At 46.5% G+C, this 16,325-nt stretch overlaps 1 protein-coding gene across 4 annotated transcripts in view; it reads right to left on the bottom strand.

Annotated features, from left to right (window-relative positions):
* Window positions 1–5,344: 5,344 nt before the first annotated feature.
* The window catches only part of NSMCE2 (NSE2 (MMS21) homolog, SMC5-SMC6 complex SUMO ligase), a 210,216-nt gene continuing 199,235 nt past the window's right edge, over window positions 5,345–16,325 (bottom strand). For all 4 annotated transcript variants that reach the window (XM_035011920.1, XM_035011919.1, XM_035011921.1 and 1 more), the window contains 3 exons: window positions 13,415–13,515; window positions 12,876–12,982; window positions 5,345–5,697 (listed from right to left, as the gene is read on the bottom strand). In XM_035011920.1, the coding sequence (XP_034867811.1) occupies window positions 5,580–5,697; window positions 12,876–12,982; window positions 13,415–13,515 (326 nt within the window). In that variant the 3' untranslated portion in view covers window positions 5,345–5,579. The remainder of the gene's footprint in view (window positions 5,698–12,875; window positions 12,983–13,414; window positions 13,516–16,325) is intronic.

Here is a 16,325-nt window from a genome sequence, read left to right as displayed (position 1 = left end):
AAGTAGCCTAGAAGCTCAGCTCCCGGCCCCGTGGAGCCTGATGGCCGAGTTCCCTGGACTGTGAATGACAACTTTCCTGAATATTCCAGCAGCATGCTGACTCCCTTCTTAACAGCACTCCACTTCTGGTTTGTATTCTGTTTATGATGAAGGGTGGTCCTTGGGTTGCTTCTTTTCATAATTGTATCTTGCTTTTTCTTTTTGTTTTAAGGCCAATTCTGTATTTGTTCATTAAAAAAAGTCCCCACTAAATGTTCCTTTCTGTGGTCATAAATGTTTATGACATTGTTATATTGGGTCGTTCTGCCGTCTGCTGAATGAATGATTACAAGGTCGTCTTTAGGGACTGAATGTCTTCCTTCCCAACAGCAGGATGAACAGAGAAAAGAAATGGCCAGAATTTTCACCCCATTATACTTAACAACAACAACAACAAAGAGTAGTTAATTAGAACTATTGGTTACTATTAGGGATCACTGCCTATAAAATGCATATACAATTGGGACATAAAGAAATAGAAATAAGTAAAATTAAGTTCGTTAGAGCTATTGGTCATTATTTAATCTTATCCTCTCATGAACCCTGAACGGTTCTTTATTTTTAAAATTGTTTCATGTAGGCTCCACACCCGCTGTGGGGCTTGAACTCACCACCCTGATATCAAGGTTGCACTACTAACCGAGCCCGCCAGGCGCCCCTTAACACTTCTTTAGTAACTGCTACTTCTAATCCTGTGATTAGGGATTGAGGCTTGAATAGAATTCTTATTTCACTCTAATCTTTAAGATTAAGCATCAAAAACACTTCTGAGAATATTGATAGAGGTTTGATCACCGGTTGAATTTAGGGCTCTATCTGACCGTGACCATGACCATGAAGAAAGGCTCTCTCCTCCCTGTTGTGTAAAGCAATCCTCACTCAGCTCGTTTGTATCATTTATACACCATAAGATTCGCCTGTTTGAAGTGTTGAATTCAGGGACTTCTAGTAAATCCAGAGTTGTGCAATCTGGTTTTCGAACACGTACTTCACTCCAGAGCGATTCCCTTGTGCAAGTTACTCCCCGTTTCCACCCCCACTGGCCCCAGGCCACCACTAATCGACGTTCTGTCCCTATGGATTTGTTTCTTCTGGACATCTCATGTAATGAAGTTAATTCAGACACTCTATGCTCTTTGTGACAGGCTTCTTTCACTTGGCATAATGTTCAGCCATGTCATGGTGCGAGTTCGTAAGTACCTCATTCCTTCTGACCCCCAGGTAATAGCCCACTGTACGGAGTCCCAGTTTTGTTCATCCACTCCCCAGCTGGACATTTGGATGGCTTCCACATTTTTGCTCTTAAAAGTCTTGCTACTTCATACACAAGTCTTTGTGGAAACATGTTTTGACTTCTCTTGGGTAGATACCTAGGAGTAGATTTGCTGGGTTGTGCAGTAACTTCTATATTTAACCCCTTTCTCAAAAGCCAAACTTTTCAAAGTGGCCGCACCAGTTGGCCTTTCCCTAAGCATGGTGTGAGGGGTCCTGTTCTGCTGGTTTAACTGACTTCTCGTCAGAGGTTAGTCCTTTCCCCCGAGTCCGACACAAGCTGGTAGGCAGATCTCCCAAACGTCACGAGTTTCCAATAAAACCCTCGTGATTCACTCCCTATTCTCCCAATCAGGTTCTGCAGACTTCTTGTTTTGAATCTTGTTACCTGATTTCCTAAAACACAGTTTGGGGTTACTCAAGAATTTTCCTGTATTCCCTTTCTCTGTGCCGCTCTCCCCTACATGTGGCACTCACATAACTTTTTGTGGAATTTGTTTTTCAAGTATCTGTCAGCCCCAACTAGACAGTAAGCCTTCCGGAGGGGCGATTTTTGTATCCAAAGAGACTAACACAAACCATGGCAAAAAGTGGGCCTTAGAAAGTATTTGTTGGATGACTAGTTGACGAGGCAACGTATACATTTGGTTCAAATTTATACTGATTTCGCTGTCAGCCTGTTTTCCTTCAAAAGAGCTGACACTTCCCTCAGGACCGATTCATTGAACACAAGACACAGAATTGTAGAGTTTGCGGAAACCTTGGGGACAAGTCCAAATCTTTTAGTTCACCCGAAAACTCTAAGGCCTGGTGGGATGGAGTGACTCTCAGCCAAGGTGGCCGCTAGGAGCCAGCCAGGAAAATTCCCCTGCCATTGAAAGAAGAGGAGGGCCGGAGCGCTGGGGAGCCCAGGGGCTATCCCGTCACGGGAGTGGGGCTGCTCTGTGGCAGAATCCTGAGTGCCAGGCCTGAACGTCTTTCCTTAGAACAGGAACGTTTTTGGGTAGGATGTAAGATGACCCCATGGGTCTTCTAGTAGGTTAGTAATAGGGCAAGGGGGAAGATGAGCGGTCAGAGAACAGTCTACGTGTGAAGCAAGGAGGGAGGGCTTGGAGTGGGTGGGGTGTTTGCAGAGGGAACTAGGGAAGGGAGGACAGAAGTCTGCAAACCAGGGAAATGGTGGTCTCAGTGATGGCAATAAAGACGGGATAGAAGTGCAGCTTTGATGGTTTATGTGCCCTCTGCGGCCCCGGGGCCAAGAGCCTAGTGGGTCAGAGGGCTGCCTCTGCACTCACCATTCTGTTCCAATACGGGCTCTACCCCGTACAGGCGAGTGACCTTGGACAAAGGACTCCATGACTCTGAGCCTTGGTTTTCCCATCTGTAAAATGGGGGTGGTTAACAACGGCCTCCTAGGCTTGCAGGGAGGATTAACTTAGGTGATACATTTGAGGCACTTAGGCCGAAGCCTACTGTGTAGCCAGAGATCAGCTCACAGTGGCCTTGGAACCGGCCCGTCCTGTGATTTATTTCTGTCCTCACACAAAACTTCAGTCCGGGAGTCTTCAGGGGAAAGGAGCACTCCCTGCAGGAGCCGCTCGAAGCTGGACGCTCCATGTTTGAAGCTCTGTATAAGGCGACAGATAAATTCTCTTATCTTTTGGAGTCTGTGGGAGTGTTTTAAACTTAATTGGAAGTTCTTGAAAGGAACTGGCATTAAAAACAAAAAAAATGCCACGGGGGTACAATTGTCCAAGTCTTAAATCAGTCATATCTGGAAAGAAAAATTGAGTTCGCTATAGTCTGGTAGGGCTTTCAAATGTCCCTCCCGGGGCCTTGTGTAATCTCAGGACTCCGGGGCTGCCCTGGGCACAAGGGCATGGAAACGCCTCTTGGACTAGAGCTGCCCCCCTTTCAACACGCAATACAACTTCATTTGAAGAAAAGGCTTCACGTTTTGGGAAAACTCGTGTAACAGAAATTTAACAAATATGCCAGACTGATAATGACAACCAAATGGCAAATTTTCAAAGAAATTCTATATAAAACCTCCAAGGCTTTAATTGGCTAGACAAATTCATGAAACATAGCTTCTGAAGACTAAACGAAGGAAAAAACTTCACAGGATACAAACACTGTACCTTTGCTCCAGTGGAATGGTGTCATTTTGCGCTTTTCTGATTGATATTGGTGTCCACACCAAGAGTGGCGGAAAACACAAATCAAATCTTGGGTAAGTATTTCATGCTTGCCGCTATCTGTTTAGGAAACAAAGTATTTCACAAAAGAACCACATTCCATTAAAAGTATGTTTGTTCTGGCTGAAACATAATCATTTCCTCAGGAAGTCTGATTCAGATGAAGCATCTTAAGAAATTCAAATTGACTTTGCTTGTAGACAACTGAATGTCACCCTCATTTCTGAATTCCACGAAATGTTTTCAAAATTAACTCTGCCATTTTAGACTATGCTTTTTTTTTTTTTTTTAAGATTTATTTATTTATTTGAGAGAGAGGCGGGGAGAGGGCAGTGGGAAGGGGCAGAGGGAGAGGGAGAAGCAGACTCCCTGCTTGGCAGGGAGCCTGACACAGGGCTCCATCCCACAACCCTGAGAGATCATGACCTGAGCTGAGATCGAGAGTCGGGTGCTTAACCGACTGAGCCACCCAGGTGCCCCTAGACTATGCTTTTAAATATCAAATATGTATTATTTCATGGCCTTCACTCCCTAGTAAATGTCAGCTCCAGTTATTTCCTACATTTTAATGAACTTCTTTTGTTTATTTACAGAAGCTTCACTTTTTAAATGTGAACTTTTGAGTATATTTCTAGATCTAAATAAACCAATAGGGAGGAGGAGAGTATAGGTTTAAGAATTCAGACTCTGGGACCAGGCTACCTGAGGTCCTGTCCCAGCTCAGCCATTTATGAGCTCTGTGACTTTCCACAGGTTACTTCACCTCTCTGTGCCTCATTTTACTTATCTGCAAAGTGAGAATAATAATTGTACCTTTCGGGCACCTGGGTGGCTCAGTCGGTTAAGCATCTGCCTTCGGCTCAGGTCATGATCCCAGGGTCCTGGGATCGAGTTCTGCGTCAGGCTCCCTGCTCAGCGGAGAGCCTGCTTCTCCCTCTGCCCCTCACCCTGCTTGTGCTCTCTCTCAAATAAATAAATAAAATCTAAAAAAAAAAAAAAGTTGTACCTTTCTCAGCAGACAGTGAAGATCACAGGAGTGAACATATATATGTAAAGCACTGGGACTAGCACCTGGTACACAGTAAGTGCTCAATAAATATTAGCCCCTGTTAGCTATTGTTAGCTATTCCTGGTTTCCTAGTGTAGGCAGGGTATGCTTTGTCTGGTTTAATTGAATATTCTAGTTGATAAAAGGTTGCTATGGAGATTATTTAATAGATGAGCACTCTTGACACAGAATATAATCAAAGATGTTCAACGTAAAGACCTGGCTGGTCCTAAGTCCACAGACGTTTGGGGCTGAAGGGACATGAGAGAACATCTTGCTCGACATCTTTATGTCACGGTTGAAGACCCCAGGGCCCAAGAGCCTGAAGCCACTTGCAGAGAGCCACCGAGCAAGGCGGAGATAGTCAGGATGTGGTTGTTTCTAAAGATACTTCAGGCTCTCGGAGGGCCGTAGCAAAATTTCCATTAGGGGCACCCAGTATCATTGCACTGATAAGCCTGTTCACCGGGGCATTCTCTGCCGGTCAGTCAGGATGACAAACAGAAGCATTTACCCATTGGGAACTGTCGATACACAAAGTAAATACAGGTCAGTAAGCTGGCTCTGCTTTATAACCTCATGCTCTCGTTTATGATGCTGCTAGACAATGCTTGCCATGGGGGTCTTTCTCCATGTTTCCCTGTTAAATATCCTTCGAAAGACATTGTTTGGTTACAACCACAAGAAAAAACAGCCTGAAATATTAGAAGTAGGAGGGCCTGGCACCACCACGCCCGCACCCCTGGAACAATTTATACCTTGGGAGGTACACAGACAGGACACGCTGCAGATAATCAAAGTTTTATTTAAAATTATAGAACACTCAAAAATAAACAATATCATATGCTTGGATTTTTGTTGTGACATAGAAAAAGGCTTCCAATTACACTTAAAACCTTCAAGTTTTACCCCAACAAAGTACGCTATGCAGCCAGTCGAGGTGCTCTGAGAAACACTGCTGTCTCCAGGGGGCTGGGGTAGGAGGTAGGCTGCGGACATCCCTGCAGGGAGGTGTGCTTTTCCTACTCGGGTGGACGATTTTTCTTCTTGTTGTGGCTCTCAATGGCCCTTCTGAGTGCTTCATCCTGGATGAGATCAGACATTCTCACATCCGTGTGGCTACAGCCAATTTTGGGGCAACTGTCAAGTAGAAGAAAATCACTTAAGTTGGATGCCTTCGGCCTAAACTCTTCTCACATACAAGTATTTACATGAAGACATTTTAGCCACAAGGAGAATGTTCTAGAAATCGGGACCGATGTGCCCTGACTCATTTATTCACTGAGGGCCTACCTGAGCCTGTCCCTGCCCAGGGCCGAGAGCACAGGCAGGGGTCAAACAGGGCCCACTTCGCCTTCCAGTGAGGGACAGAGATCATCACTAAGTCACCAGAGAGTGTGCCGTGAGTTCACTCGCATTAAGTGCTCTGAAGACAAAGAAGCAGGGTCAAGGGACAGAGTGTGGGGTGAGACTTCTCTAGCTGGAGTCAGGGCAAGCCTTACTGAGATCTTATCTAGAACAAGTGCTGCGTGTGGCCCTGGCAGAGGCAGGAGCCGAGAAGGCAGAAGCTTGGTGGCCTGGAGTAAAAGAGCAAGGTCAGTGTGGCTGAGATGCCCGGGGAGAGACGGAGGGCATTTGGAGAGGGTCAGGTGGGCTTTGGATTTTATTTTATTATTAAAAATTTTTTTAAAGTTTATTTATTTAAGTAGTCTCCACACACCCGATGTGGGGCTCGAACTCACGACCAGGAGTCGCACACTCCTCCGATGGAACCAGCCAGGCGCCCCTGGATTATATTTTAAATATGAAGAGAACACCCTGGAGGGTTTGAGATAGGGGAGGGATGCAATTTGGTTTATGTTTAGGAACCCCGGCTCTGGCTGCTGAATGCAGAAGAGTAGGAGAGCCCCGCCACGGTGCGGGGCAGGGGGCTGCATGGCCGGGGCTGCAGGCGGTGGTCGGCTTCAGGGTGGAAACAGAACCTCTAGGACTTGCTGTGGGGTCAGAGGCACAGTGTAAGGGAAGAGAGGGGCTGAGCTTCATCAGGGTTGGCCCCCAGCCGATGGGCTCATTGGGGGTACCCTTTATCTCTACGGGGAGCAAGGGGGATGGAGTCAGGAGTCCCAGGTGGTCTATGTTCCCTCCGAAATGCCCACCCGTCCTCCCGGTGGAGAGACTGCGTGGGCTGGCAGAGACTCAGGGGAAAACTGTGGCTGAAGAAATCAGTGTGTGAGTCACCCATGGAAGGGGGGGAGGTACTTAAAGCCGCTGCTCTGTTTAGATGTGGCCCCCTCTGAAGGCAGCAGGCCGGAGGAAGTCACCTGATTTCCTCTCAGCATGAAGCAGACTTGGGTAGGGTAGAGTGCCCAGTGTCTGGAGTTAAGGTGACCTGGTTCTGAATATGGCCAACACCTACTTGCTCCTTATGAGACCACAGGCAACAAATGTTCCCTTCCTGAGCCTCTATGCCCTCAGATTTGAAGTGGCGGCAGAATTCCTATTTCCCAGGGCTACAGGCAACACGGTGCTCAATATTACCCCGCGTCCCCTTCACTATCTCCTAAGACTAGCATCTCTGACCATCGTTCTTCCGATACATTTTAAAGTGGCTGATCTCTCTGTATTGTGCATATATCCAATGCATACATGCACGCATTTGTGCACGCACTTGACCAGCTCTGTGCTGGGTTCTAAGCACCCAACTGTGCAATACAAATTTAGACTCCTGCCCACACAGAGCTCTGGCCCAGTGATCTGAGACAACTCTCCGAAAAGCACAGGTATTAAGACAAAAAATAACAGCTATAAGACAAGATCAAAAGTAATAAATACAAGACAAAAGATAGAAACCAGAAGCGGAAGAAAGCTGATCATGGGAACTCTGATTTGTCCAGTGGTAGGAAGCCCAACTGTTCAACATGAAGGAGAACCATCTTCTTGGCTGTTCTCTCTGGACCAAGGCATCTTTATATAAGAAAGGCATTAATCAATGTAATAGATAATATGCATGCTAACAATATTTATTTTTAAAATCATGAAATGTGCCCCATAGGGCAGGGACGTGTATTAAAATGTGACTGTAAAAAGGCCCTCATGGGAAAGAGGATCAGGTGGTCTGCCCAACTATGCATCCTTCTGCCCATCTGGCTCTGTGTTGGCGTAAGGTCTGGAGGCGCTTGAGACAGGTCCTACACTGGTTTCTCAAAGTGAATTGTTTCTTTAACTGTGAAAGTAAATAGCTGTGATTATGAGAAGGATACGGACACTTTCAAGACTTTAGAAAGGGCATTTTTTCATCACTTCAACTTCTGTGACGCAGAAATGCACCTCAAAGTAGGTCCCTGGGATGACATGTGCTGGGGTCACCCTCACTTCATACTTGTCACTTGGTGAACATGCACTGTGACGGCCGGCCTGGGGTCCTCCCCACTCCCAAGTACCAAGTCTTTAGCCCTGATGGCCAGATGGTGAATAAGCGTAGAGGGGGAAGTGGGGACTGAGGTGGGGAGGACTTCCTGGTGACATCAGCCGCCCTGTCGGTGCATGAGAGGACTCTGAGCATGTCTGACGGGATCAACCACACACTGCAGGCTCATTCCTCACAATGGGACAATGGGATGGAGCCCAGGGTGACGTGCATCCCGAACAAAGAAGTCTGACCTCACCTAAGGGATCAACTCTGGGGGACAGAGGCATTCACCCAAAAGCCCTCCCAAGGGGAGCTGACTGCCTCTTGACACAAACGCAGGCTCAAGAGTGAAAGAGACGTGGGCTCAAGCCTCTTGGCTGTGACCCTCTGGGCAAGCGGCTTTAATTCTCATGCCTTAGTTTCTTCTGCCATGAAGATGACATAGAACGTGGGGTCGCCAGGAGAAATAAGGAGGGCAATGTGCGACAAGGGTTGAGGCCCTGACTCTAGTCCGCAGCTTCTGCTCCCAAGAAGCCTGTGGAGAGGAGGCAGCCCACTGAGGGTGCTGGTGGGACATGGGCGAGCTACGATGCAAGGCTGCCATGGCAGCCTGATGAGGCGCGCTCTGCCCAGCCTGAGTGACGGTTCAGGGAAGACTTCCTGGAGGAGAGGTTGATTCGGGAGAGAAGGGAGAACCTTGTTTCTCACCCTATCTCAAATAAACAAACACAAGTTTTTCAGCTACAAAGGGTAAGACAAGGCCATAATGACATGATACTGAATCAGGGCACTCCTCCTCTGGAGAAATAACACTCTATATAAGCTTTAGTGCACTAATCCCCAGGACGTCCTGGTGAGCAAGTTAGGTGTGGCAACACCCAATCCTAAGCTCTCGAGTCATCGTTGTGCAGGAGTCAGACCTACAGGCCTCGAAAGAGAGACTGAGTCCTCAACTCGGGTCACTGACAGGGCAGAACATTCCATCAGAACATCGAGCAAGCATGAAAGTGTCTACTGAACAAAGAGAGCCCAGGTCTCAGGGGTCCCAGGAGGCTGCAGGGAACCTTGGCCTCAGTGTCAGCTCTAAAGTACAAGATTCGGAGTCCTGTGAGCTCCTGGATCTGGGTCCCAAGAATTCCAAGGTCCAATCCAGCTCTGGGAGGAGGTCTACGGATACCTCTGGAAGTCTGAGTGGGATGGGTTCCCATCATACCTAAATACACCGAGTAACTCTGTCCTCCCTCCTCTGAGTCTAAAATAACGTGTCACTAAGCGGTGAGGTAAGTAATAACAACACTGACAGTGTCGACCTTTCTAACCCTACTGCGTTCTGGAGTTCCAAAGGAGCTTTCACTTAAGTGGTTTGCTTCTCCACTGCCAAGAAATGTGCTGGTCCAGGCCTAGATTGGAATTTCCCCACCGCTTCTGTAATCCTAAGATCCTGGGAGATGCTGTTATTCTTTCTCCTCTGCAGATGAAGACATGGGGGCTCTGAGAGGCGAAATGGCCCGTTGGCCAAGAGTGAACTAGGGACAGTGAGCGCAACACAGCACTCCGCTCTTCAACGACACATCCCTACTCAACTTCATTGTACTGCACGTGCTGTTCAATGGGACTGTTGGTTAAACACAGTTCCTGTTCCTCAGCGAAAAAGGAACGACATGACTGTGGAACACTGTAAATATCTTATTACTGGGGCAATCATAAGGCAGCTCTGTTAGGGAGATAACGCACGGCCGTTATTCAGGAAATTGTTTTAACTACTGTATTTAGTGAGGGCCGAAGTCTCCACAATTCTATCCTGATTCAAGCCAGGGGAGAGAGATCTTCGCAGACACCTAAGCACGGCCAGGACGATTCCAGTCAGTGCCCAGTCATACAACGTACCTGGATTTCCAGTCTGACAAAATGTAACGTTAGAGCCATCTAGGAGGAAGGACTAAGATTTCTCAAACTGGATGTGTCACATTTTTAAACAAAGGGGACCCAGAACTGCTCCGTGGGCTCACATGCATCATGGGAAATGACACTGCTTCATGCTCAGTCAGGAAGCTCTGGAGTAGCTGATGAAGAGGCCCTGAGGTGTAATCTGCTGCCAAGTGCAGCCGGTCTCCAGGACTCTGCCCACAGCCCCGCTGCTCCTGGGACACGCGCCTCCCCTCCTTCTTCCTGTCTCGTCGGGCTACGCCTCAGCCGGCTTCCCTGGGGTCTTCTTCCTCTGACTGCCTTCTCTTTTAATGCGTGCAATGCCTTTCTGAGGGTCCACGGGTGCTGAGGGTGAGGCGGTGAGCAGAGCAGGGCTGGCCGCGGGCCCCATGCTGCCCGGAGCCAGGCCACGGTCCTGTCCTTGGTGGTTCTCAGCCGGCTCTCACCTGCCGCCCAGAGCTGCCCCTGGGCGGCAGGTGAGTGGGTTTGCCTCCTCCAGCCATTACCTCTCAGTGATGTCTTGAGCTCAGAGCTCTCTCCCGGGTTCAACACCTCACATTTTCTGGGCCTCCGGGACACTTCCAAGTGGCTGTGTCGCTAGGACCCCAAGCTGCGCCTCTCATAATCCTTCCTAAATGTGTTTGTCACTCCTGCCCTCTCTGTTGGCTAACGAGCCCGCTACCCTTCTGGAAATATCCTCCACTCCTTCTTCCTCCCTTCGACTCTCAGTTGCCAAATCCTGCTAGCTGTGCCCCCAGCATGGGCCCCACTCTCATTCCCTTCTGCCTCAGACTGTTGCCTCAGTGAGGCCCCCATCATCAGTAACTTAATCCCCTGCAAACACATTCTCACTGATGCTGTCACCTCATGCCTTGTTCATCCATCTCTTGAATTGTCTTGGAGTAACTTCCTAACCTCCAGCTTGCCTCACCTGATTCCCTCAAAACCCTGCAGTGTTGTCTCATGCCTACCGAATAATGGCGGCCAGAATGAGGGTGGCGGTGGGGGGTAAGGGTACCGTTGACTGAGTCTTACCATGGGCCAAGGACTTGAAAGTACTTCACACAGATCGTATTCAAATTTCAAACATACCAGGGAGGCAATTACCATCATTATCATCAATTTATAGATGAGGAAACCAAAGAAACCATGACATTTAACATCTCTATAATGAATCTTGACACCACTCTCCTTACTGTTCTACTGTTCTTGTCCAGAGCACCCTTCTATTCTCCTCTCACAAAGAGTAATCACGACCGTACCTTCTGACCACCAAGTAGAACAGGCTCTGAATGGGGCGAGCCTGTTGGCCAGAAGGACTCTTCTTCATCATTCTCTGAAACCCTTCTCATTTTTTTTCAAGGCCCAGTAAAAACACTACATTCTCTCTGAACCTCCCACACTTCTTCCACTTGGACTTAATTGTTACTATCAAGCTATGAGAATCTGCAGTTTGCAGAATCTGCGCTCATGTTCTAGAAGCATGACAGGAAAAAGACATTTTTCTAAATGACAAATGTTATTCGTGTAATTCCAACGAGCACATACAATTCAAAAAAGCCAAAGGACATTAGAAAGTGGAACATGTAATTAGGAAGATCCTTTTACACGTGAGCCTGTTCTTGAAGTCACCATCCCCATCCTGGGACTTGTGAGAAATGTGCTTTGTTCTCAGTGCCTGCTCTTTCCAAATGTGACTCTGGGAGAATATCATAAACTTTAAGAAAGTAAGAGTTGTGAAACAGAACTATCTGGGAATATCTATTCTCAGCAATTATCATTTTCGCAAATTAAAAGGTTTTTTTTCAGAGAATGAACACAGAAAAAAGTCAGTAGAAAGAGAAGGCTCAGAAGTCCAGAAACAAAGGAAATTATATTCACAGGGAAAACGGAAGGTTCACTAGGGAAATACAACATCTCAATTCTAAGCTGGGACTCAAAACAGATACAAATGTACTCAACACTCTTAATTTTGCAGTCATGAGGGCATTCTTCGGGGACAAAGAGGGTAAATGACTTGACTGAATGACCATCAAGATATCTAGAGTCTCAAATACCCTATCTCTAAGTCCACGCCCACAGGAGGAGTGCTGGGGAATTCCAATTCTGGGGCTGGACCAGCAAATTTCTGGGTGATGGAGAAGCGAGCCACACATCAAAGTGACTGTTATCAGAAGTCCATTGAGAACTGGTCACACCTGCAATTCCATTCCTACGTCAAATCTGCGATAAGAGCACGAGAAATGCCAAACTGAATTATAGTGAGTCTAGCCAACCCAGGATTCCATGTTATCACAGGAATGGAGCCACGGTCCTCCAAGGTTGTGTGCCAGAGGGGTAGGAATGCGTGGGTGGGGGGTGGGCAGGGGGTGGAAATACATATAAAATACAGGTAAAAGGAAGATGTTCCAAACATTCCAATTGAAAAAATTTTTTTTCTCACTGAAGTGATTCATAAATTTACTTGAACCTTTCAGAAAGTTATTTAAATAATTAAAGATATGAAAGGTTTTCCCTGACAATTCAATCTCGATCAAGACCTCTGGATACAAATCTTATCTCGGAACGTTTTAACCAAGTTACCTGTATCGCAGGATGCAAAAGAATTTGCCATTCCTTCTTGTGTAAGTACATACAGAAGGGGAAAAAGAAATCTCTTAGTATCATAGTTCCCCTTAATCTTTTCTCAGGCTATAGCACAATTTCATGAACATTCCTATTAATTAATGATGAAACTTGCACCCAATTCCTTTTTCTCCTGTTTCAAAGGTGTGGCTGAAGTTGCTTCAGCTTCTTCCTGAGCAGACTACTCATTTTTCCGTCGTGTATTGTTTTTCCAGAAAGCCGGCTTCCGTGCTTACACCAAGAGGGAGGTGGGTGGGCTTTAGGGGGGACATGGAAGTGTCTTTTTGTCTAGCGTGGGCACACCACCTCTGACTGACCGCCACTGGGAAGGCTCACTTCCCTTCCGGTGCCGACTCACCAGGCCTTTTTCTTCCGCTTGTGCTTGGACTCAATCATGCGCACAATGGCTTCCTCCTCATAGGTGTGGCCACACACTTTATTTTTCACCGGCTTCTTCATTTCCACCTGCAATCAAGGAGACATTCAGCTTTCAGGAATGATAATGATCCACTTCCAGTAACTTCTCCAAGTCACCAATTACTTAGAACTGTTTTTTCCTCATCTGGGGGCTTCCCGTGCTCAACCTCGCAGTCTCGTGGCTCATTGATCGTAGATCATTGTTGGGGCAGATGGCCACAGAGGAAAATGCAGGGAGACCGTGGCACCAATGTCAGCTGGCTCGTGGGCCAAGAATTTCCTCCTCGATCCCTCAGGGCACGGTTGACTGAAAAGTCTTGCCAGCCCGGGGAACCTCCCCCATAGCCTCCTGGACCTCATCACTTTCCTTTCCTCCCTCCTCACCCGAGATGTGAAATCAAGTTAGAAAGCAAACATGAGTCTTGTGCCTCTATGAAGTGAATTGCTTTGTCTTTCTGGGAAGGAAGAAGGAGACAGTACCTGTGTAATGGGGCAGATGAAGTTGGTCTGACTTTGGGTCACAATCATATCTTCATCAACTCCTTCTGTTCCGTCAGCCTCTCTATCGGCTTGAAGACCATCTAGAGAGGAAAAGGGAAGTCGCTGAGCCACGTTGGTCTAACATTGTGCCAAGGACAGGAGGGAATGGAAGGAAGGAATGGAAGGAAGGCAGGAGGTTAATGGTTTCTCAGGGTCTGTTGGGTGGTAGGCAACCTTGCTAGGCACTTGGATGCCCGTTAACTCTTCTGCTCTTAAGAGAATCCTGCAGGGTAGGTAGGATTCTGCCCATTTTTGATAAGGAAACAGACTCAGAGCAGTGAGATACCTTTTTCAAAGAATTAATTTGGGAGGGAGCACTGTCCAGTAATCAAGAGTGTGGCTTTGGAGTCAGAAGGGCCTGGTTATCTCTTTCACTTCCAGCTGGGAGACCTTGGGCTAGTAAGATCTTTTTCGTAAAGCCTCTACTTTATAGCTTTGTTGCAAAGATTAAAAGAGATGAAAAATGTAGCATGCTTTGCAAAGCCCCTAGCACAAGGAAACATTCAATAAAGGGTAACTACTATTAGCTAGCTCAGGGGTTCTCAAACTTTTTGGTCTTAGAATACTTTTATACTTTTTGATATTACTGAGGACCCCAAAAAACTTATTTGGAGTTATAGTTACCAATATTTGCCACAGCAGACATTAAGACTAGGGATTTTAAAAATATGCATTTATCAATTCATTTAAAAAAACCACAACTCCTGGGGCATCTGGCTGGCTCAGTCGGTAGAGTATGTGACTCTTGATCTCAGGGTTGTGAGTTCAAGCCCCACGTTGGGTGTAGAGATTACTTAAGTTAATAAAACTTAAAAAAAAAAAAAAACCTCCACTGCATGTTAACATAAATGATATTTTCAAAACTAAAAGTAATTATATTTTCCAGAACAACAATAAAAGAGTTTGAGACAAGAGTGGCATTGTTTTTACATTTTTGAAAATATCTTTACTGTTTTGCTTAATAGAAGATAGTTGGATTTTGAGGGGACCTGGGTGGCTCAGTGGGTTGAGCGTCTGACTCTTGATTTCGGCTTGGGTCGTGATCTCAGGGTCGTGAGATCAAGCCCTGCATTGGGCTCTGTGCTCAGCAGGGAGTCTGCTTGAGATTCTCTCTCTCCCTCTGCCCCTCCCCCCACTCTCTCTCTCTAAATACATAAATAAATAAAATCTTTAAATAAGTAAGAAGATAGTGGGATTCTGGTATCTGTCTATGCATTCAATCTGTTGTGATGTCATGTCATGTAGCCTCTGGAAAAATACACTTATGGAAAGAGAGAGTGAAAAAGACAAGTGACATCTTAGTATTATTATGAAGATAATTTGGACCTCGTGGGTACCCGCAAAGGCCTTGGGAGAACCCTAGGGTCCCTGGCCCACACTTTGAGAACTGCTGAGCACATCATGGTAAGGCTGCCTTTGGAGAGCCTATGTGATTCTGAAATTTATGTTCTTTTCATTTCATCACACTTGCTCCTTACTGAGAGCAAACGGATGATGGATGGCTTCTGAATGGGATAATGAGACCAAGGATCTCATGTGAAAGCCTTTCTTTCTGGAGCAGGGAGACATCATTTTGCACAGACATCAAAGATCAATAGCTTTTTAAATGTAAGTGTTGACAGTGTCTTCCTTCCTCTTTCTCCCCTGGCCCCCCCTTTCCTGTCCTTACTGCCTTTTCTCTCCCCTTCCTTCTTTCATTCTGGCAAAATAACATCAATGATAATAATTGTTTTGTTTTTAATGTGGGAGGGAGAACCCTTGTCTCAGGTTCAGATGGTCCTGCACACCGTTCTGTTCCTAAAACTGACGGCCCGGGCCTCCCACCTTGGCCAGATGGAATGCCTGTCCAGAAAAGTACCACTGGGGGCAGGAAAAGAGCCACAGAATGCTCGTTCAAGGTCACCCAGTGAACTAATGGCTGGCACCAGGGATTCTGCCCCTAGCTACTCTGTTTTTGTAGGGGTTACACCTTGTTTTACAGACTACATGTCAGCTTCTTGTGTTTTCCTAGAGAAATGTCCCTCAAAGCAGCTCTCATTCCTTGAAGAAGGCAGGAGTGGAGACCTCAGAGCATAGGACTTCCCAGGCAGGGCATTTTTAACCATTGGCCACTCAGGTACTGTGCCTTCTAGCTTTTCAAGGACCTGTAAATATGTCTGAGCCCTTGAAAATCATTTGTTGGTTTCAGAACAGGAGAACCACAAAACTGGATTAATAAATGAAAAAGATTGACAAAATGTGATGTTAGATTAACTTCATTAATTGCTGACTTGGGGGGCGCCTGGGTGGCTCAGTTGGTTAAGGGTCTGCCTTCAGCTCAGGTCATGATCCCGGGCTCTCCGCTCAGCGGGGAGTCTGCTTCTCCCTTTCCCTCTGCCCCCCCACCCCCACACCAGCCAACTTGTGCTCTCTCTCTCTCAAATAAATAAATAAAATCTTTAAAAAAATTGCTGACTTGGTAATCAAAAATATTTCATTTGGAAGCAATATGTAGGCTGGATTTAGGTTTGAGCTTAATAATTCCCAGGTATGCTAAGATAATTGCTGATAAATAAATAGCCAATTATAAGTTACTTGTAACCAACCTATGTCCAAAGCAAAACTATGAAGATATTTTCAAAAAATTCTGTTGACGGGCGCCTGGGTGGCTCAGTTGGTTAAGCGACTGCCTTCGGCTCAGGTCATGATCCTGGAGTCCCAGGATCGAGTCCCGCATCGGGCTCCCTGCTCGGCAGGGAGTCTGCTTCTCCCTCTGACCCTCCTCCCTCTCATGCTCTCTGTCTCTCATTCTCTCTCTTTCAAATAAATAAATAAAATCTTTAAAAAAAAAAAATTCTGTTGGCAATAAAAG

This window comes from Mirounga leonina, unplaced genomic scaffold (genome assembly GCF_011800145.1).
Source record: "Mirounga leonina isolate KUSES-001 unplaced genomic scaffold, KU_Mleo_1.0 Mir_165, whole genome shotgun sequence".
NCBI lineage: Eukaryota > Metazoa > Chordata > Mammalia > Carnivora > Phocidae > Mirounga > Mirounga leonina.
This window is presented reverse-complemented; position numbering and strand designations above follow the sequence as displayed.